This window comes from Triturus cristatus, chromosome 3_1 (genome assembly GCF_964204655.1).
Source record: "Triturus cristatus chromosome 3_1, aTriCri1.1, whole genome shotgun sequence".
Lineage (NCBI taxonomy): Eukaryota > Metazoa > Chordata > Amphibia > Caudata > Salamandridae > Triturus > Triturus cristatus.
In genome coordinates this window covers 207,638,565-207,662,364 of record NC_140583.1, presented here as the reverse complement: position 1 = coordinate 207,662,364, position 23,800 = coordinate 207,638,565, and the positions used below count along the sequence as shown (strand labels likewise).

The window sequence follows — 23,800 nt, the reverse complement described above, 5'->3', positions numbered from 1 at the left end:
AGGGAGCCGGGTACAAAGGAGAACCCGACATGACTGTACATGCTGCCATAAGAATATCTATCTTGCTCAGTTTAGGGAAAATTGAAAGTTCCACTGCTAGCTTTTAGACTATAACCTTATTTTTGGCTCTGGAGAGGGAGTTTGATATTCTTGTCAAAGAGTCATAAATAAGCTTAACCTTTCCTAAGCACATAGTTGGCCAGCTGTTCACACTATTCCTTAGAGAAGGGGGGAACCAGCCCAGGCAATATGTGGTTTAAGAGAGGAGTTGACAATAGTATATGTTTTTTTGGAAGGATGCAAGTACTGACTGATCCTATTGCCAAAGTCTTTTAACCTAGCTTTGCAGATCGCGTACTAATACTTTTTTTAAGGTCTTTTATAGGATTCCTTGCTACCCTCATACTGGCGTCTCCATTTTCTTTCATACTTTTTACACTCTCTCTTCAGTTCCCTTATCTCAGACGAGAACCATTTAGTGCTGGTTCTGGCTCTGGGTGGAGTCCAGGTATTCCTAGGGACTGGCATTTCTAATGCTGAGTTAATCCATCCCTTGAAGAGCGAGTAGGAGACAAAGACCTTATCGTCCAGCCTAGGGGCAGAATTATCTAGAAATTGATGCTTCCCAACTCGTGATGTCTAGTTTAGACCATTGTCTAATGGATTTTGCTTGAACTCTAATGCGTTTGGGCACTTCTGTCCTAGGGATAAGAAACGGAACCAACAAATGATCGGACCATGGGATTTGCAAAGGGGCATTCAACATCCTAGTCGAGATATTTGTAAAAATTGGGTCCAAAGGATGGCCCTTGGAGTGGGTAGGGAGCATGACCAAATGTGCAAGCTGTATGGCTAATAAATCATGTTCAAATCCCCCAACAGCGTAAAATTGGCTGTCTGAAGGCAGTGTGATGCCACAATTTTTGGCAGGGCTTGTACAAACCCTGTGGCTGGACTCGGTGGGCAATATAAGAGCAAGCAAGAAACGGAGAGTGTATTAAAAAGTTTAATTGAAAACAGTAAGCGATCACAAACTGCACTAGAACAAGGGGACGGCTTTCATTCAGAGTTCTCTTTAAAAATAATGGCTTTGCCACCTCCTTTCCTTCCTACCCGGTCATTTCTCTCAATTGCGTAGCCGGGAGGGAGTTTTGCCACAATGTCTAACCAGCTGTCCTCATTCAACCATGTCTCTGTTAAAAAAGAGACTTCGGAACCTTTATCTTCCAAAAAAAGTGTACAATTCAAGTCTATGCTTAGGAAGCGACCTACAATTCAATAGAAACTTGTGCCAGCCAGTAATAGGCTGTTTGAGAGATACCCGAGCTCGTGCATTCCCTTTGGTATGGGTCTTATCAAAAGGTCCATCGGCAATGGGATAAAAAAACAGTTGCAATTTGCACACTTACTGGGCATAATGTCCAGGTTCAGGGAACGACGGCATTCTTTCTTAGGCAGCTGGCTGAGGCTTTTCAGGGCCTCAGGGGTAAAATGTTAACGCTCTGCGGCAATAGGGGCAGAGTTTCTGGCCCCGGATGTGCTTCCCTTTGGCGCGGCCGCACACCGGGCCACATTTAAATAATATTCCGGGCACATTTAAATAATATTCCGGGCACAGAAAAGAAATAGACCGTCAACCAAGATGGTGTCCGCTTGTGTGCTACCAGGAGGCAGCTGGCTCTAAACCCAACACAGCCAGGTAGATCCTGTCCCCAAAATGCCCCCAAGCAGCAAATGAAAATGCTAACATGCTTAATCCAACTGTCTGTGCTACAAGTCTTCTCTTCCTGAATACCCCACCCGTTCCTCTCGAACTAAAAACAATAAGTGGCAGCTAATAGAATGCTCAAAATATGCAAAAGACACGTTTCCAGTTGAGGCAGTGTAAATGTAGACACATTAATGCAGTTAAGGAAAACAGATTAAAACAGACGAGCCTCACTGTGTCCTTCAACTGACCATCAAATTCCAAGCTACAACAACACAGCATCCTTAGAGATTTTTTTTATTTATTTTTATTTTATGGTGTTTTTTGCTTTCTAATTACTAGTTGAAAGATTTACGAGCTGGAGAGACATGCATGTAGAGGTTTTTTAATCTCTTTGGCTCCATTTAACTCTCTGTACATTCGTGTTCATGGTCCGGTCAGTCGTTACTTCATCAAAGTTTATATCGGGACCATTACATAAAGGGACATTCAAAAGGAGTACCCTTGCAGCTTTTTTCCCTAACATCTGAGGTGCCTTTACTTCAGGTAGGTTTCTAAGTATTACTTTAGATTTGATTTCCAAAACACAATTTTTAATTACAAAGTCCAATTTATTTTAAAATTTAGATTACAAAACTGGTATATTTAATTTACTTCAAATGCAATATTTTAGATATAAAAATACATTTTTATAGTCATTTAATATGCTGTAATCTTAATTTACCCGTTCTGAACTCTGAAAAAAACCCAACGTATTACCCTTCCCAGAACCCAAAAATCCACGTACTACCCCGTAACGCTACCCTTCTCTGAACCTTAATTACTCCTAACCCTTAATGTTATCCATCCCTGAACTTTAAAAAACCCTTACTAATGCTCAATGCCACCCTTCACAAACTCTAAAAACTCCTTACTACACCTTAATGATAGCCGTCCGTTGGCCCTAAAACCCATTACTACTGCTTAACACTACCCATCCCTGAACCCTAAAAACTTTTACTACCCCTTAACGCTACCCTTCTGTGAACCCTAAAAACAATTCCTACCCCTTAACGCTACTCATCCTAGAACCCTAAAAACCCACACACCACTGAACCCTAAAAACGCCTAACCCTTAATGCTACCTTTTCCTGAAATTTAAAAACCCCTTACTAATGATTAACACCACCCATCCATGAACCCTAAGAAGTCCTACTACTCCATAACGCTACCTTTCTGTGAACTCTAAAAATCCTAACTGCCCTTTAACACTGCCCATCCCAGAACTCTAAAAACCCACACACCACTGAACTCTATACACCTCTAAGTACTACCCTTCCCTAACCCCGAAAACCCATACTATTCCTTAATGCTATCCTTCCCTGAACCAAAATCCAGTTACTCTACCCCATAATGCCATCCATCACTGAACCCTAAAAAGGTCCTACTAGCCCTTAACACAAGGAGAGGTGTGGCACAGTGACCAGAGCAGTTGCTCCGGATTGTGGGGCTCACGGTTCAGGTCCTGGCGGCAGCATAGCTCAGCATCATATGACTCTGGGCAATTGCTCACTTAATCTCTTCAACGGCCCCCAGCGCCTTGAAACCCTTAAGGGTGATATGTTTGCGCTTTACAAATAGGAATTATATATTAACACTACCCTTCTACTCTGCTTGACACCCCGATCAGTGGCGTCACTAGGGTCGGTGTCACCCGGTGCGGGTAACTCATGTCACCCCCTCACGACTTACCGCATGGACCTCCTCTGCCCGAGTCCGCCAGTGGGCACAGTTGGTAAATAACGTGACCATACAGAATCCTAGTAACGTTTGTAAATGTAGGTCCTATATTTACAAAATGTGCCGGTTAACAACAGTATGATAATGATTCATTAATCAGGTTGTACAGTGGGCTACCTGCTAGTCAACAGTTTATTGGAATTTATAATATCATAGGTATGGTACTTTTTACTGGTGTGGTGTTCCCACTATCAAGCAACACAATATATCAGTGCTCGAAGTGGGGGAAAAAAAATAGGGGAACTGTGGGCGGAGAATCAGAGGGCGGGAATAACCCAAGGATTGGCTCAGTGGGCAGAGCCAGAGGCGTGGCCAGAATGCGCAAACATCCCAATTTTTTGTATTTGTTTGGTTTCACTGCCCAGTTTTATCAACCAATGGATACACATGATTATTTAAGGTTATAATGAGTTATTGACAGTAAAATGTGTTCACAAAGTGGGATATGCTTCTAATCACAGAATGTCCCCAAATACGATAAAATGTGGAAGCACAAGCCATTTGTCTCCCAGCCATGGAGTTTCTGTCATCAGCACTTCGCCCTTTTCCAAAACAGCAGTTCAAACATGAATGGCTAAAAATCCTAGTTTGCAAAGGTTTACTAAATAATAATGGCTCTGCCATATTTGCCTCATAATGCAAGATCTTCAGCATGATCTGACCATTTAAACTAATAAATTGTTTGTAGCTCAAACGTATCAAAAGTTAATAAAAAATGTGACTTGTGTTGCTGCGAAGTAGATGACAGTTAATAGCTCACTGGTCTATGTTAGGATTTTAACTTATAAACTGCAAGTAACAAAAGGATCTCTCTGACAAAAGCAGTAGCCCACTGGCCTATTTACATTATGTGCATTTTGTGATCTGCATGGTACATGTTCTTTGCAGCAGGTACATTAACCCTCTGAGCTACCTTTCCATAAGTCAAATCTTCCATTAGACAAAATTCCGATCTCTCTCTAGGAAGAACATTAATCACCAGAGTCATCATGACATTTTTATTGTTACCGAAAATTGTTGAAGGCCAGGAAGGAGGCAGCAAGCGCTTTTAAAACCATAATATACTTGCAAAAATGATGCCTCCACCTAAAGTGAGCATCTGGTGCGGTCACACCGGTTGCACCTAGAGCTGGCCCTTCTCAAGGGTCCTGTGATCTCAGAGACAGGGTCACTGTTCTAGGGTGTACTGCTTCATAGGCCTGCCCGCAAGACTGGAGGTGAACTTCAATATGAATAGTGGTGGACAAGCCTTGAAGGTTAACCTACACTTGTCATGCTAGGGTCCACCTGCTGGTGCTACGACACCAGGGCTTCTAATGTCTTGCGAAGCCTTCTAAGGTCTAGCATGAGATAGTGCTCTCTCAGGAGAGTGGTCTGGCGGACTGGTTATTAAGGCTGAACCTGGTTCCCCAGTTCCAAATTCAGCAGCTCTGGCCATAGTGCCACATCCTCTCCCCCACTGAACACCATACTACCCCACTGAGAAAAACTCAACTACAACCCTGAATGGACCCATTTCAATGGCCATTGCTTATATCTTTACAAAACGTAAGCAGTATGGTAAAAAAAGACAACATCCCTAGAAACAGAGCAGCAGTACAAATTTTGTTTTTCAATCCTCACAATGCAGTACCTACAGGATTGCTGCACTAGTTCCAAGCCCAGAGAAAACAAAGACAAGACAACAAAAAAAGCGCTTCACTGGCAAACTCTGTAAAAGTGGCGCTAATGTGTTTGGGTGTGAATAAAATCAATCTGGACAGTTTGCTACCACTCTGTCTTACTTTATTTAGTTATTTATTTTTCATATTTTTTAAACTTTTATTCCCGATGCTGCATTTTGGAATTAAATGTCAGAAAAATACGACATTGAATTCCAGCAAAAGTGTTTTTCTTTTTTAGGCCATTTCACAGGGAAGCAAATAAGAGAAAGGAGAGGAGACAGTGCGCACTGCGCACAGGCACCTCTTCCTCCTAAAAGGTTAGGTTGCTCTGCGCACACCGGCCCTGTTGGTGTCACCACATGTGAGGGTGTCACCCGGTGCGGTCCGCACCCCCGCAGTGACGCCTCTGACCCCGATTTATTTGGCAAAATAAGTGAAGATCTTGGATTTGTTTTGGATTCAGACATGAGACTCACCTCAGAAATTGCTAAAGAGACCACGGACTGCAGGGTGTGGCCGAACCGCGGACCAAGATGGCAGCGTAGTTTCAGAGCTCCATCGACCTCCCCGGAAACAAAAGCAATCCTGGAGCCCACGCGCTGACAAGACCCATGGCGCTGATGTGAATACAAGCCTCAGAGCTTCCGGATCATAGCGGTATACTTCATTCGGACGTCAGAGGTCCGGGACCGCAGCACCTATGTTGTGTGTGCGGAGGTCTACTTTGCACCGCCGAGCCGTGGCCTCGATTGCTGCCTTCCTGCCGGTTGGGATTGCGGGTGCGGTCCCTTTGACTCTGATGCATTCGCGCTTGGGTGATGCTGGGCGGCGGCGGGGCATGCACTGGAGACGCGTTGCCTCCCTGCTGCAGCGGACTCCATATGGCGCACCTGGCCTACGCGGACTCCCCGATCGGCAGAGGGTAAGCCCGCCTGTGTGACCTTCAGCCCTCACTACACCACAACTCTCGCTGGGGCCTCCTACTTTGCAGTTGGGACAGGCGGCAGGACACTCTCCCTCTTGTGCAGGTCCCTGGTTCTCCACAACGTCTACAAACCACAGCGCTTCTCCTGCCGCCACCGGACTGCGAGGTGGGTGCATGAAGGCGTGCAGTTGACCCATGGTGGCAGGGGCCCTCCTCACTCTTGTCGAGGTACCAGCAGGGGACAGGCCCCCCTTACAGTGTGACTCCTGTGGAGGCAGGATCCCCAAATAGCGGCAAAAATTGACCAGTGGACTTGGCTGATGGTGGCCGGAGGGCCCCATTTGTGACAACCATGCATAGATGCAGTGGAAGGCGCAGTGGGGAGATTGCTCTATCCTTAACTGACCGAGCCTATATTGGCGCAACCACATGACGATCAGTCACAGCAGTGCCAGTGCTATTGTGACTCCTTTCCTTGTGGCCCTTTCCCAAGGCCATGGGCAAGGAAGATCTGAAGCAGCGGAAGCTCACCTTTGAGAAGGCAGGTGGGGGCACTGATTCGATGAGCGTCACGATGGCAGAAGGAGGAGATCAGGCTGCGGCCCCGCTGCAACTCAACGTGCAGGGTAATGATGCACTCATGGCAGAACTTAAAGTGGGCTACCATGCGCTGGACACTCGCTTAAACGCTCTCAACAAACGCCTCGATAAAATGGGGGCCCGTCTGAATCAGCATTATAAATGACTCGATACCGCGGACGGCAGGATTTCAGATTTAGAGGATAGCTCAGCCCAGGCAATGAAACGGCTGGAGAGGATGAAAGGTCTATTGAAGAACATTGCCATAAAGAATGAAGACCTTGAAGCCAGGGGGAGACGCAACAACGTTCGTATTATGGGTGTGCCTGAATCAACAAACACAGGAAGATTAGATGGGTCTGTCGAAAGCCTTCTGGTTGACTTATTTGGTCGGGAGTCCTTCTCTTTTACTTTTGTCGTCGAAAGGGCCATAGATCCTTAGTTTGCGACCTAACCCTGGCTATCCGCCTCTCCCCATTCTGGCGAGGCTTCTGAACTTTAAAGACAGGGATACTGCATTGCGGATGGCACAAGAACGTGGGTCGCTGGACTGGCAGGGCTCTGCCATTTCCATGTATCCGGACTTCACGGCGATGGTCCAGGAGGCCCTTGGGAAATTTGCAACGATTAAAACCACACTACACAAGGCCGGTCTTAGGTATGGCATGCTGTACCCTGCACGTTTGAAAGTTGACGTAGATGGCGGGTCAAGGATTTTCGAAACTCCAGCTGAGGCCAAAGAATTTCTGAGACTTCGAGTCAACTCTGGGCCACCGAGGAAGTCGCCCACGCCAGAACGATCACCCCCGATGCCGAACTCTTGTTTCTTTGGTTATGAGGTATCATTTGTTCCAGACACGAATTGTTTGGCATGAGGTTCCTTGTGTTGACATTGGCACATTCATGTTCTTTGCAGCTATGACCACTTGTGATGATGGCGAGTAGGCTCTCCACTATCTCCAACATTGCCTTTCTTACATGGAATATGCGGGGTCTGAACAACGCAAGAAAGGGGAAGCGGGTGTTAAATTATTTGCAGCGTCATAAGGCCGATGTTTTTTTGCAGGAAACACATTTGTCCCCTTTATCCCCCACGACGGTTGCCTCTAGCTGGGGTGCGCACCGCTATTTTGCAAATTACAGCACGTATTCCAGGGGAACTGCCGTCCTTATACACAAACGGCTGCCCTTCCAACTCTATAATGTGAACACCGATAGAGCTGGCCGTTTCACATTGGTGACATGAAAGCTTATGAGTTATCATATTGCTTTAATGTGTATTTATGCACCAAATGTGGATGACCCTGATTTCTTTCAATATCTGTATGCCCTGCTGCTTACATCAGACACTAACTATGTTTGCGTAGGGGGGGGATTTTAACCTTCTTTTGCAACCTACGGTTGACAATATGGCAGATTCCCCAGCTAAAAACCCCGAGCCAGCAAGATACTTAAGGATATCTGTGACTCCATTGGCATAGTGGACATATGGCGCATGCGTTACCCCAATGACATGCCATATACTCACTACTCAGCCCCCCTACGACACTTGGACACGCCTGGACTTTTGGCTAGTCTCCCATACCATAGCCCCCTGGTTTCTTTCCTTGACCCTTTTGGCTAGAACATACTCTCACCACTCACCGGTCATTATGCATCTCCAAATTCCCAGACCAGAGGGTAGTGAAAGACAGCGGTGGTTCCCGGGGCAGGCCTTACAAGATGCGGTATTCTCGGCTGAAATTCGAGTCAATAGAGACCTTTTTTGAGCTAAATGTGGGATCCGTCAGTATGTGGGCGACTACGTGGGAGGCATTCAAGGCATATATAAGGGAGGAATGCATTGCCAAACACGAGGGGATACTGAAATCGCTGAGACGCACAATTACTTGCATAGAGCACTGTCTTAAGCCTGTGGACGAAGAATTACTTACACACCCAGACCCGGCTAAGCAGGCCAGTCGCTTGTTGCTATTGACTGAATTAAGGGAAGCCGCTGACAACGAGACAGTTTCTGGGGAAATACGCCACCACTAGGAGGTACAGAGAGGGAGACAGGCCGGGTTGCACACTGGCGCAACTGTTGTGGCCTTGTGTGGGGAAGGCTTACAATGCATTCATCCGCGCTGACGGGCAGATTCACATGGACACAGCTGCGATCAGAGATGCGTTCCATCAATATTAGACAAATTGATATACTGCACACGCGAGGCACGGCGACAACGATTGCAGGGCTTATTTAAATGAGATCTCTATGGTATGGCTTGAGGACCATATGCAGAAGTTTTAAGCTGAGCCATTCTCCAAGGAAGAAGTTGTTAGCGCCATAGATGCCCCGAACGGCACCACAGCTCCAGGACTGGATGGCTTCGCAGGCATCTTTTACAAACATTATAAAGATATACTTGCCCCGTACCTTCTTGTGGTTTATGATGAAGCCCTGGGAAACAAAACACTGCCTCCCACACTCCATGAGGCAGGTATTGTCTTACTGCCCAAGCCTGGCAAAGATCCATTAAGCTGCGGCTCCTACAGGCCACTATCTCTTTTGAATTTGGACTACAAAATCCTTGCTAAAATGATTGCTTTAAGGCTCGCGTTACTCTTGGATCGTTTTATATCCCCAGTGCAATCTGGCTTGTCCCCCATAGGTCCACTGCGTTGAAATTGCGTACATTGTTTGCAGTACTACACAGAATTGCTCCAGAGATTCACGTGGCGGCGGTCCTGCTGGATTCAGAAAATGCATTTGACTCCTTGGAATGGCCTTTTATATGGGCCGTTATGAGGAAACGTGGCATCCCTAAAGGTTTTATTGACCTCACGGCACTACTTTATGCCTCTCCCACAGCTAGACTCACACTATCCACCCCATTTACTCTCACACGTAGTACCAGGTAGGGTTGTCCGTTATCTCCCTTACTTTTTATATTGGCTCTGGACCCGCTGGTCCGCCATTTTCAGGAGAAGCATCTCCATAGAGGTATACAGTTCAATATGGGCCCCCTCCTCATCTCGCTATACGCGGACGATAGTGTGTTAAATGTCCGATGCCCGCAGTCTAATCTAGACCCCTTGATCTGGGAGATCCTCAGCTTTAGTGGATACTCGGTATTAGGTATAAATTGGGGTAAATCCGTATTATTGCCTTTAACGAAGGGCACCAGTGAATGGGAATATGAGTTCCCACTGAAGTGGTGTCACGATTCGGTCAAGTATCTGGGCATTCAGCTACATAAAGAGGCTGAACAAATGACACTGCTGAATTATGGCTCCACCATACATAACCTTGAAGCTCAGATAGAATGCTGGCTACGGCTCCCACTTTACATGTCCGGCAGAATTGCTCTTATGAAGTTTTTATACATGTTCCACAATATCCCCCATCTCGCTACCAGATAGTTTTTAGGTCACACCCCGTCAGACTCGCATGGAGGGGCAAAAGACCTAGGATACGATGGGAAACCCTGACTTTGCCATACAAAAGGGGGGCATGGGGGCCCCAGATTTTAAAATGTATTACCTGGTGGCACAGGCCAGCTTTGCCCATTTATGGTATCACCCTGATGCGCACGTCCCCTTAGGTATGCCCGATTCTGACTTGACACTCCTGACCAGGCTCCACGCCATTTTGCCCCAGGGCTTTCCACGCGATCCGAAGGACATTCGAATGGTGTCCACTATGAGCTAGGCGTGGCATAAACTGTCACGAGTCATTGGAAACCGATCCCTGTACTCCTCCGCAATCCCTATTAAGCACAACCCATGGCTCCCTATTACAGAAGAGAAATTAGTTTTACGGGTGCTCAAATCCCACTCCATGGCTACGTTTGGTGATCTTTTCCCAGACGGGCATATATTCGACAACACTGGGAGGGTGGAGGGGACTGGAATTACTTTAATGGATCAGTTCATTTTCACCAGAGTGCGCAAGGCTCTGTGTGCTAAAATAATGGAATATCCGCTTGAGCCACAGTCCCTCGGACCCTTATCCCTTTTAATTACAAACCCCAATGGGAATCGATTGATTTCAGAGTTATGCAAGTCCAGCATGGCTTTGGTGCGGTGCCACAACGCTAAGATTCAAGCTACCTGGGAGACGGACCTGGGACATCCTATTTTTGATGACCAATGGGCTTACTACTGTGCACAAATTAGGGAAATTTCCCTCAACAGCAGGCATTAGCTGCTACATTTTAAATTTCTTTGGAGAGCATACATGACGCCAGCCAAACTTAACGCCATTGATCCCTCCCGACCTCATAACTGTCGGAAATGCAACAGCCCTTAGAAATTACGCAAGTTCATTACACTAGAGCGGCTATTGGCTAAACTCAAGCTAGCTCTTAGATGGGGCAGCAAGTGGCTTCCTACATCGAGTGCATGGCTTGCCAGTCTCACATTTTGCAACACGAACTGCGAACTATATGCCGCACTGCTCCCGCCCAAATCCCGACCCAAAGATTTTTATTAGGGTCCGTTCAAGACATATTCACAAACCCTGGAGTCTGACATCCCAAGCCGTACTCAGGATGGCATAGTTCCAACTGGTGTGGGTTGAACAGTGGAATATTAAATCATATTGTTTATAGCCTTCACGTAATTTTTACGTATACAGTCTCATTCGCATTATGAGGATGAGTCCAAGGCACACTAACATGCAATGGTCATGCATTGTACTTTTTTTGTGTCACTTTGTCTTATAGTTGCATACAACATAGCACTATGGCAACATGCGTTTGGAACTGTTAACTACTTGTGAAGGAACAACTGCACATATATCAGTGATATGTATATGTCTGAAAATGGTAAATAAAGTAAAAAAAAATATAGATACCATGGACTGCCAGTCAAAGCCTCGCCAGCTTTGTGAGAATCCATGCCTCTTTCCTTTGTATTCCCACATTTATTTGTTGGAGTGCAGAGTAATGCTCTGTAAAGTGGACTTCCAGAGTGTTGACTGGCATGGTTACAGCGTTCATAAAACAGTGCGATGCTACTTAGTTTAGCACTTTGCAAAATAGACCATGTTTCCCATCTAAGAAACTTAAACAAGCAATAGGTCACGCAACTGCGAGATTTTGAGCTATTGGCATTGTAAATGACAATGTCTTTTATTTATGTGTTTAAAAAAACCTGCAATAATAAGAGGCATTGTCATTTACAATACCAATAGGTCAAAATTTGGAAAATACGGGACCTATCGCATTACAGAAAGCACAGTGATGCTGAAGCAGGCGCCGCGCTCTGCATTAAAGTTAAAAATGTTTTTAAAAAAAGCTAAAACAGAGCGCGGTGTCCCTGAAGTAGGCGCCACGTTTAGCTTAAAAGTTTAAAAAACAAGAAGCGGTCGCCATTGTCCCGTGAGTGCTGTGTGGGGGCAGCCACTTTTAAAGTTAAAGGGCGCATGGCGCTCCATACAAGAAGCGGCCGCCATTGTCCCGAGAGTGCTGTGTGGGAGCGCTTCAATTACAAGAAGCAGCCGCCATTATCCTGCATTATTCATTAAACAAATTAGTGCTCACCGACTTATAAAGCAGACCGTGTAACAAGACAAGTAAAAGGTCCAGTAGTTATGGGAGGTTACAAATGCAGACAAGGTGGTACCAAGGAGGGACTACTAAGCCTATTCACAAATGAAAAGCAATGATTTCGTAAGGACAGTAACAGGAGCCAATTAAGAAGATGGGTGGGAAATGGGCAGAGCTTGTATGCCTGTATGCCATACCTCAATACAGCATGCCTGGCAGAGCAGCGCATGTGCTGCCCAGGGTCGACCTAGAAACTAACTAACTGTGAAATTCAGGGACAACTTCAAGCTTAACCTTGGTGTACAAACTTCTTCAGAACATGGTGCATAGTGTCTTGCAAAAAACGCAAATTATCAGCCCACCAGAACGTTACAATAGTTAGATCTTTTGTTCCCAAGAGTTCCTCAAATAAAATGTAAATCACCAGGACATCTGGTATTTTCTGGGGTCTGACTGTGGAAAGAACTCCCTATGCACATACGGAGAGAGTAATCCCTATTGTATTTTCGAAAAGTGCTAACAATAGTTTTTCAGTTAATTAGTACATTTCTCTCAGTTTCTACTTCTCCACGAGCGTTGCTTTTTTGGCGACTACATACAGATAAAAAATAAAGAAAAAGTGAGACAGGAAAGAGCTAGACACGGGAGTAAAAGTGGGGAGATGAATTAAAATCTCCTAATATTTCAATGTCCACGGCGAAATAAATCCAACAAGCATTGGCATAGCCAATAGGTCTCGCCTTTGGGACCTTATAAGTGTTTAGCCATGCAACAGTTAATGTTGTTGCAGTAAGGATATTGTGCTGCATAACTAAATAAATACTTATAAGGTCCCAAAGGCGAGACCTATTGGCTATGCCAATGGTTGTTGTTTTAGTTCTAAATATGTTTATTAGCATTTTTAAGTGCATGAAAGTAACACAAAACGTGGATACATGCAGGCTTTGAGAGAACATGGGAGCACAGTAATCACAAAATCACAATGGGAATATTGGGAATGTCAAGGGTTAGGGTGTGAGTCATATTGAGTCAGTGGGTGGGGACTAAATATTTGGGAGGGAATTATTGTTCTTAAAACAGTTGGGAGTGGTCTATCACTGGAGGGCGTGAGGTCTGCGGTTGGCTCCTGGGTACCCAACATTGAATACATAACTGGAAACAAAACACTAAAATGAAGTAAGGAAGTAAGAGAGTAGATAGAAGTGGAGCGGGGGATGGGAGGGTCATGTGGGTTGATGGTAAAGTGCTATAGCCAGGGTTGCAAATAGAGTCTGTGGCGACATTGCCGCTCTGCTATTGGTACATTTTAAATGGAATGCCATCATTTCAGGAAAAGGTGGCCCCAGAGGCAGCCAAAACAGCAAGGTTGCTTTGTCTCCTACTGATGCACAGTCTCTCATTAAGTGAGAGAACGTACTATTAATGGTAAGGGCTCCGGATAAAGAAAGAAATTGAACACACATTTCGTTGTAACCTCTGAACTTGGTGAAATAGCAAACACATTTAATTAAACTGGATATAGTTTTTGTTAACAACCTTCTTAAGGTCCGTTGAAATGCCTATAACAAGCTATATATATCAAAGCTCCAAGGTTCCCACCTGTGGAGACGCACTCCGACATCCACTGCAGCAACCTTCATGAGGTAAAAGCCGGGTCGGCGAGCGGATCCAGTTTACAGCATGCCTGTCGATTCACGCCTGACGTGTTTCGTGCTCATTGCACTCTTCAGAGGCGCGACAGTCATTTTGGCATAGAGGTCACACCTCCCACTTTGAAATATGAGCCCTCCAATGGGCGACTCGAATGAGTCTGCGTTGGTTTGTGGGTCTAGTGGTGTGTGCCTCAGTTATGTGCCGCTGTCTGAAACATTTCAAGCCCACCAATGGGCCTCCACTTGCACATCCGGCTTGTCAATCCTCCATGAATGCCTCCACATTGAGACTCCGTGATACAGAGCTCCGTGGCCCCAATTTATTTAGATATATATATATATATATCTATTCTAGGACAAGTGACCTAACATGTATGAACCTAATAACTTTTTAATGGAAAGGTTGCTGATTTTGCTATTTTGTGATCAATGTGAATGGAGAGTGTCACTATGGGTAGCTCTTGCAGTGACACCCTCAAATTGGTTTCTGTATTCCGTCTAGGCCTGGGCGAAGCACTACGCTACGCTCGCGTAGTTTGCGAAGTTCGCGCTACTTCGCACTACGCGAACTGCACGTAGCACAGTGCGAACACGCGTAGCGTAGTGTTGCGTAGTGCTGCGGTCATTTTTTGCTTGCTCGCGGTCCTCAACGTCAAGTTGGCGACCGCGAGCAAGCAAAATTACATCCCAGCGAGACTTTTTCCTTGTTCGCGATTGCGAGCATGGAAAATAAACCTCCTGGCGAGATTCCAAACGCGAGGAGGTCAGGTTTCTCATTGCGAGGGGTCGCGTATGCTCGCGACCGCTCGCGATGAGAAACTACCAGTTCGCGTTGAGAAAGCTGCCGCTCAAGTAAAAATCTACTCGAGCAGCAGAAAACTACAGCTCGCACTGTGCAAGATGCCATTTTCAATGATTGCACAGTGCCGGTTGCTTGTCCGCACTGTGCAATCATGGAAAACAACATCTTGCACAGTGCGAACATGTTACTACGCAGTTCGCGAAGTGCTACGCGTAGCTCGCGTAGTGCGAACTTCACTTTGCGTAGCTTCGCGAAGTGCTACTTCGTGAACTACGCCCACCCTTAATTCCGTCCTCACTCCCTGGGAATGGCCCTTGAATGGCCTCAAGAAGGCTTTGGACAGCCGGAGAAAGTAATCCCTGCGCCATGCTGGATAAACTTAGAGCACAAACTAGGTAGGACAGCTGGTGATGCGCAGGTAAAGGATGGGGACAGGTAGTGACACCCAAATTGGGCCTCCCTCTTAATATTTAAAGTGACAGAATTATTTTCCAGAACCTTTCATTTTTTCCTTTCTAGAGCATCTGGCTTAGAAGTTTGGGTCTCAGGAGGACACAGTAACGTAATGAGGTTACTGCATTCTTCATGAAAGAAAATATCTTTCCTGCAGATAAACTAGACTAAATGCTGAGACTGCACAAGACACCCTGGACCATGCGGCAGATGGACTCAGTGATGTTCCCGTGGTTAGCAGACATAAGGGATGATGATTCTACACAAAGCAGTACAGGGCTTTTGCTTAACACACACAAAACTTTGTATTCAAACTTTTCTGCTTCAATCTCAACCGCAATTCAGATCCAGTATTAAAGCGTACAGTTTTTGTTTCCCTATAAAAGGTTTACAAACAACCGATTTTCACAATTTGTAAAGCTTTCCGGGTTTCCTAGTTTACCTTCACTGGTGCAAAGATTTTCTATATACAGCAAGATATTTTTTACTGCAGTATTTTTCAACATAAGTGTACATTTTGCTAAGCATTTCAATATACAATAGCTGTGCGAAGGAGTCAAAAACCGTTTCCTGCGAAGCACTACTTATGCAGAAGCACTTTTCGGCAGTCTGCTCATTTTCAAGCACTGCACTCGTGCTTGTGGCACGGCCCTGCTCGCTCCCGCAAGGTGGATTCCGCCATAAGCACGAGTGTGTGCTTGAAAATGACCAGAGCGACGGCTGAAGGTCCTCCTATGTAGTGCATGCGTGCTGCGTAGGCGAGCAGTGCATGCGCGCTGCGTAGGCGAGACCTAAAAAACGACGCGGCTCCGCATCAAACAGGAGATCGCGAGTTAGGAGCGACCACCTTGACGATCCGGAAGCCATGTTCGCACTCATACTGGTCTATCTAGAACCCTTTTCTTATTATTCTCCTCTGGGTGGGCGTGGGGCATGACCATGGGACTGCGATGCCACAGACTTATTGTGTCCCTTTGTTGTGTTATGGTTGCGGGGTGGGAAGGTATCCTTTGGTGTGGATATGGGGGGGCCCCCCGTTGGGGGTCTCCTGTGTCACACACCGCGACAGATACTCCCATTTCTTGGCAGTGTCGGGTGGGTGGTGGTGGGGTTTTATGGAAATTTAATTTTGTTGTGTTTGAGTTAATGTTTATTTTTCGCAGGCAGGCCTTGCTCTCCGTGCTCTTCTACCTGTAACCTCAAGGGGTGATAATGTCAGGTGATGGTACTCTGGTTGGGGATCTAACCGTAGTGTCTTGGAATGTCAGAGGTCTGCTCAACAAGGTGAAACGGGGTGCAATTTTGCACCAAGCAAAAAGACATGGGGCTGACATCCTACTCTTACAAGAAACTCACTTATTAGGCACTAAGGCCCCTTGTCTAGCTCGCTTTGGTTTCCATCATGTGTACCACGCTGAGTTTACTCGGGGTTCCAGAGGGGTGGCTATTCTCATCCAACGCAGGGTCCAATTTCAATACATTACACACCAGGCAGATTTGGGAGGCCGGTTCCTCTTTGTTACATGCACATTGTCCGGGGAGCGGGCCTCCATAGGCTGCATTTATGCGCCTCCCCTCTGGGAACTGCATTTATTGATAAACTGGTGACTACATGGGGTGAGGTACATGAGAACTTGACCCTACTAGGGGGCGAATGAAACAACACCATGGGACTAATTGGACCATCAACGTAGCCCAGACAGCACACCTTTACAGGGACAAACTAAGCTGCATACCTTAGTCAATACCTTGGGCTGGGCTGACGTGTGGCGCAAATATCATCCCATCAAACTTAATTTTACTTATCTTTCTGCGGTGCATGGGTCTCAATCGCGATTGGACTATTTCTTTGCCCCAAGGATACATCTTCATAGGTTCTCCCGAGTGACCGACCTGCCCTGCGGGCTTTCCGATCACTCTCCGAATAGTCTACAGTTCCACACCCACTCCCGTAAACCCCCCTTCCGGTGGCGGATGTAACCGTGGCACCTACGGGACCCGGCAAACCAGGATATTCTCCACACAGCAGTCACTACATATTTAGAAGATAATTGCCCCACGGCCCCCTCTCGGACTATTCTATGGGAAGCCCTGAAACAGACTGTCCGCGGTTTTGCGATTAGTTATCGTACGAATTGAAAGCGGGCACGACGGGAGCAGTTGGAGGCTCTAGTCACGTCAAGCGACATTGGCCTCCCAGCTCAATACCGATCCTAACCCTATTATTTGTTGGAATCTGCTGCAGGCGCAACAAGACCTTCGGCAACATCTTATGGGCGAAGCAAAGGAGATTTGGGAGGCGTCACAGCACCGAATCTATCAATGGAGCGAGAAGTCAAGTAACATGCTCCATAGACTCTGCCAGGCGGATGTGTCCCCAGTGGTAGTCCCTGCCATTCGCGGAACTGACGGGTCCCTCCACACAACACCACAGAGAGTCGCTGCAGAATTTGCTAGGCACTTTACTGCCCTCTATACCAGACACAAACAAATTTCGCCGGAACTGATTGCTGAATTCTTGGTAGATATTCCTCCCCGCCGTCTCCCTGATCATGTATGTGAACAATTGGACGCTCCTATTACAACTGATGAGCTTACTGGGGCCCTCAACGCACTCCTTACTCGTCGCTCTCCCAGACCTAACGGGTTCCCAATTGAATTCCTACGTCCGAACATACACACCTTAGGGGCCCCATCTATTGGCGACCATCCAAGAGGCTGCGGAGTCCGCCATTTTGCGAAGGGATTGGCGCCAGCAGAAATTGTACTTTTCCATAAGCCTGGCCGACCCCCGGATGACCCCTCTTCGTATCGCCCCATCTCCCTTATAAATTTTGAACCAAAACTGTTAGGGAAGGTGTTAGCCGATCGTCTGCGGAGTTGCATCGGTGAACTGATTCACCAGGATCAGTCGGGCTTTATGCCACACAGGGCTACTCAACATAATATCCGACGGGTGCACAATGCCATGGCCCCGACGCTCGGCCGACCGGCCGCCCTGCTTCTTGCCGACATAGACAAGGCGTTCAACTCCCTGAGCTGGCTGTATTTATTCCAGCTCCTCGAGGCGATAAACTTTGGGCCTCGCTTCTTGGCTTATGTGCGCCTGCTCTACACGGAGCAGACGGTGTCGGTCCAGGTTGCGGCACACCACTCACAGCCTTTCTCTATCCAGTGGGGCACTAGACAAGGCTGTCCCCTGTCTCCATTATTGTTTGCTCTTGCGATTGAGCCCCTGGCGGCGTGGGTTAGGAGCGATCCGGTCCTTCAGGGTTTCGACTGGTCCCGGTCGCGCTCAGACCATATAGCTTTATACGCGGACGATGTCCTCTTTCATGAAAGATCCTTGGTACTCGGGACCCAGTATATTGGAAATCCTCGGGGGTTTTTGGGGGAACCTCGGGCCTCCATGCTAACACCGCCAAATCTATATTATTCCCGGTATGCGAGCATCAGGGACCTGGGCATCGCAACTTTCCCTGCGACCTATGGCTTCAAATATCTCGGCATACATATCTCCCCGTGTCCGAAAGTCTCCTTGGCACGCAATATTACACCGCTATTGGCTGGCCTCAGCAGTGAAACCGCTGTGTGGTCTTCTCTCCCTCTCTCCCTGTACAGGCGCTCCGCCATTTTAAAATGGTGTTGTTGCCCCGTATCCTGTATCACCTCCAGAACTACCCATATCCACTTCCACGCTCATGGTTCCCACAAGTCGCAGCCATACAAAATAAGTTTATGTAGAACGGTGGGGCGATCAGAGTGGCGCTCCGTACATGTACACAATCCACATATTGCGGAGGGATCGCCGCAGCAGATATTTATGCCTATAATGTTGTGTCCCATATTATGGTAATAAACGAATAGTGGTATAGCTCCCCAGCGGATCCAGTATATTCGGCTGAACATGCTGCAATGGAGCAGGTCCCACTCCTCCACCTATTGTACAGTTCCGTTCGTCTCGATCATCTGCCACGGACTGGCAGGGTGGTGATACAACTCTGGCGGGCTAAGACCCGATAGATGAGCTGGCAGGGGACACTTACTCAAATGACTCGGTTATGGCAGGGTGCATACCTCCGATCCGTGACGACGCTGAAGGGGTTTAGAGGGTGGGACCGCGTCGGGATCTCGACTCTCGGTGATGTAATGCGTGGTACCACAATGAAATCATTTCAACAACTACAGGATGATTTCGATTTACACAAATCACAATTTTATAAGTTTCTTCAACTCAGACACGCACTTCTACCCCAGATCCGTACATTAGAATCCCTCCCTTAGTTTCAGCCCCTAGAGGGGCGGTTACTTACAGGAAACCTGGGACCTCACAAGATCAAACAGGTCTACCAGACCCTGACAACCCATACACCCACCACACTGGATAAGACACTGCTTGCATGGCAGGCAGATATACCCGAAATCACCGATGATGATTGGGCCGAACCCATCGCCAGCCCCAGGGTTGCGGCGGTTTCCATGCGTTTTGGGCTTATCCAATTCAAATATATACATCGCGCATATTACACTAGGGTACGCCTGTGGCGGATGGGCGTTATTCAGTCTCCCATGTGTCTGAGGTGCGATAGGGATGAAGGGACATTCCTACACACGGTCTGGAGCTGCTTGGCATTACAGCCGTTTTGGCGCCGAATCAGATCATGCCTCCACCAAGTGCTGTCATGGGATCTCCCACTTGACCCTCGCCTTTTCTTGTTACAATCAACTGAGGATATCGGGGGGGGACAGGTATAAGCAACACCTTTTGTTTTTGGCTCTCACGGTGGCCAAGAGGGACATAGCGCAAATGTGGAAGGCAACATCGCCCCGACCTTTGGCAAATGGAAAACTGAGCTAGATAAATTTATGGGGGCAGAGATTGCTGTTTTTGAGGCCCGAGGGTGCCCCGCTAAACATTGCAAAATCTGGACTCGGTGGGCAGACTATCGTGGTATCGACCTTCCCCCCTTGCCCGAGTCGGACTCCTGAGAATGGCTCAGTTCTTTTTTATGTGCTGTTATATCCCCACTGTAAGTTTTTAATTATGTATATGGACATGTTTAATGTTGCACACTATAACGAATACACCGCATGCACGAATATGGAGACCGGAACCTGTCTGAGTTTTTCGTATATGTCACCTACATGTTTGGTAGGTGTTGTTATAAGTCAGAAATATGGTTGTTGGCACAAGATAATTGTACGCCTTTCTTGCCTTGGTGGGGCTGTGACCCCTACATATTGCACAATAACCAAATAAATTTTGTTGTTTAAAAAAAAATCTCCTAATATTGGCATAGCATAGACAAGGCCACTAGAGTATGCGTCAGTGGAAGATCAAATTATGCGACAAGGTTGACCGAATTGTGCAGCAAGAAAAGGCTTATTATGCAACATAATGCAGCGCAAGCTGAAGAATTATTTTATCAGTTTAACATCTATTAATACTGTCTGGGCAAAGCAACTGAAAGGTAATTATTTAACCTTTGCAAAGGACCTACCACTGCACTAAACTATGCGCGGCTTTCCTGGTTTAGTAACTTTTGGTCTGCTTGAGCTGCTTTCTTGTAAAATCTGCAACTTTGGCAACAGATGCTGGATTATGTGGCTAATGCAGCACATCCATGATTATTGGGAAAACTTTATGGTCACGCAATTGCATTATTACAGTAGCCATGAGCTTAGGTTAGTTTACACAGGATGAAGAAAATTGTTTTATTCCACATGAGCCAAAAAATGTCGTACTCCAATCTGGCCTGGCTTGGAGTAGGTGGTAAACAAGATCATCAGATTTCTGGAGGACATACTGAATAGCGAGGAGAATCACATCGGGAAGAAATTCTGCTTGAGGACGGCACTCCAGATTTAGAAGTTCCTCAGAAATTGGAGAATATTCTATTACTGCCCAACCCTCAATCTGGCACCATAACAGTGAAAGGGTAGGCTTGGCTTCAAGAAAACATCACAGTGTAAACAAACTGTAGAAAGCTGTAGATCTGCTTTGAAAGAAAAAATTAGTTATTACACTCAAAAGTCAAACAAAACCTGCCCAGAATATAATGAAGCTGACGACAGACAGCTAGTAGAGTCAACACAGATGCAAGTAATTGCATTACTTTCTGAGTTATGTAAAAGATAATTGTAATTTTAACAAATTACGTATAAGGGGGGGCTAGAAGCTAGCCTATACCTATGCGTTGGCTTCCGGTACCTACATTTTAAAAACTAAACCCACTCTTTATTTGGAATGGCTGCTACTCTTTGGAGACCTAACCCCATAAAGAGCTGACTCTACTGGATAATCTTTTTACATTACAAAAAGATAATACAAATTTTATATAAACAGTCACCAAGTTTAGATTCTGCAATGTCTTTCGATGACGATATTGCATGTTGAGCTTCACTTGCTTTCCTCTGCGCCTACATCTGAATTTATCTGCATACAGCCTCTGTCAGTCTTGACACAATGAACTATTTGTACAGCAATATCATGCACACCAGGGTCTGCAGACTGCAAACCATCTCAGATGTACGTGTGTGCATCTCTGTATTTAAGCATGTATTTGTTTAGCACGAAACTATCCAAAGGCAGGGAGCTCTGTACAGGGTCAAAGACAAGGATATAGTCAACAAGCGATGGACCGGAAGCTGGGGTCTAAGAGTGAAGTCATGATGAGGGGATTTTCATCTCCTTCCTGAAACGGAGCAGGGGTGTGGAGGTGTGGATGGATACAGGAGTGGTGTTTGCAGATCCTGGGTGCAGAGATGGAAAAGGACTCTTGCCTTGTTTTCTTTTTTGACACTTTTTTTTTGTCTCCATCCTGATGTTTTATGGCTGCGGATGTGCAGAAAACCACAAGAGATGTTAAGCTTGTCAGCTAAGTAGGCAGGGATGTAAGGTGTGACGGCTTTGTAAATGATGCAGCTGGTTCTGAAGCTGGTGCCGGCCAACAAAGGAAGTCCGTGGACTTCCATCACGATCGGATTGATGTAATCATGTTTTTTCAGGCCCCTGACGAGACATGTTGTGGTATTTGTAGGATGTCCTTAATATGAGAGAGGGGAAACCAATGTGGAGTCTCTGAGGTCGTGGTATTCCCCATCCAGATGCAAAAGTACAAGAACTTAACAGTTTCCTTTCTGAAAGGAACATTTTCACTTTACAGAGAGCTGGTACCAGGCTTTCTTTGTTTTCATGGCAACGAGTTCCTTAAGGGCGAGAAAGGAGAACCATTGAATGACATTGCCAGCGAATCCCATTCAAGACTTCAGGGTGTGACAGACAACGGAGTTCTCCAGCAATATCCGGAAGTGTGGGTTATCTTCATCTGTGTCAGTAAGATGGTGTCTATGATGTGTATGGTAGCTCTCCACGCTGCAGCTAAGGAAGGGGCAGATGGTAGAGAACTCACAAAGGACGGGAGCGCCCCTGGGAAAACCAAATCCTGGTTCTTTCTATTGTAAGGCACTCCACTATCCTTTTAGGTTTAATATGCACTATAATTTTTTTTTTTTTAACTTCAAATTATAACACAAACAAACTTCATGAGCAATAAGTCCCAGAAGAAAACATAGGAACTGTGCCAACTTCTTATTAAGACCATCACCAGTTGGAAGAACAAATAGGTACCTAACAAAGTCATTATGGCATAGGTTGTACAAGTTAATTCATAATGCAGGAGGAGGGGCTGCACAGTCTTTCCAGATGTTATATGAATTAACTGGTGACAGAAAATCGGAGCTCCTTTAGAGCATTAGGTCATCACGCACAGGATTCTGTTAGGTTGCAAGAGAAGAGTTTAACTTGTTTACTACACACTGTTCTGGCTATCGGATCAATCAGTTATTTTTGTTTCAATTCAAAGTTTGCAGATTCTGTTCATAGCAATTTCTTTTATGAAAAAGTAAGCCTTTTCTTGTGAAAGTCACGGTCTTGTAGAAACCATCAAATACATTAACACATATTATACGATTCTGATTACCATATAGACCTATAACAGCACACTGTGTTATAAAGCACTACAAATGTAAACAATGCACATAATTCCACCAAAATATTATTTGTGCTGCTTCAATTAGAGACAATTGAGGGCAAAACATACCTGATGATATGAAGTAAAGAGGGGAGTCTCCATGAATCCCTACCGTTCCTGGGCCCAAAGAATCCACTAGGATATTTACCAGGGAAAAGATGCCACTCATAATCCCAAAACCCAGTCCAGATACTGAAAAGACAAATAGGAAGCAAATCCTTAAGTGAAGCAAAATTAGCAAATGCAACACATATAAACTAACTGGTACACAGTACATTAAGAGGGCACACTACAAGCAAAGCCAAGGTGATTATGGTACTGCAATACATAACACTACAATTCTCAAGTGTTGGTGTCTTTCATACACTCACGTGCTTTAGAAAGATTTCCTGACAGCAGAGCAGGAACGTTGGTGGCCTGGTGATGACAATACAGCGATAGCTCTAATCAAATGCTGCTTTTGCATGGGCTTCCCTCCCCATCCAAGTACGATTGCCCTGTCATGTCCCTTTTCTGCTACCATATCCCAAAGTTGTGTGGTTAAAAAAAAAAAGGAGTGTGTGCCACATAGTGGTCCCAATTTGATTATAGTTAATATCAGAAGGGAACAGTTCCTCTCTCTGGGCCCGAGTAGGGAGTTACAATGACTATCTACACAATTGAGGATGGTATCT

General features: G+C 46.0%; 1 protein-coding gene across 1 annotated transcript in view; it reads right to left on the bottom strand.

Annotated features, from left to right (window-relative positions):
• Nucleotides 1–23,800, bottom strand: part of LOC146859934 (gamma-secretase subunit Aph-1b-like) — a 125,769-nt gene that overhangs the window by 14,381 nt on the left and 87,588 nt on the right. Inside the window, exon 4 of the mRNA XM_085643676.1 lies at nt 23,196–23,318. Coding sequence (XP_085499802.1) covers nt 23,196–23,318 — 123 coding nt within the window. The remainder of the gene's footprint in view (nt 1–23,195; nt 23,319–23,800) is intronic.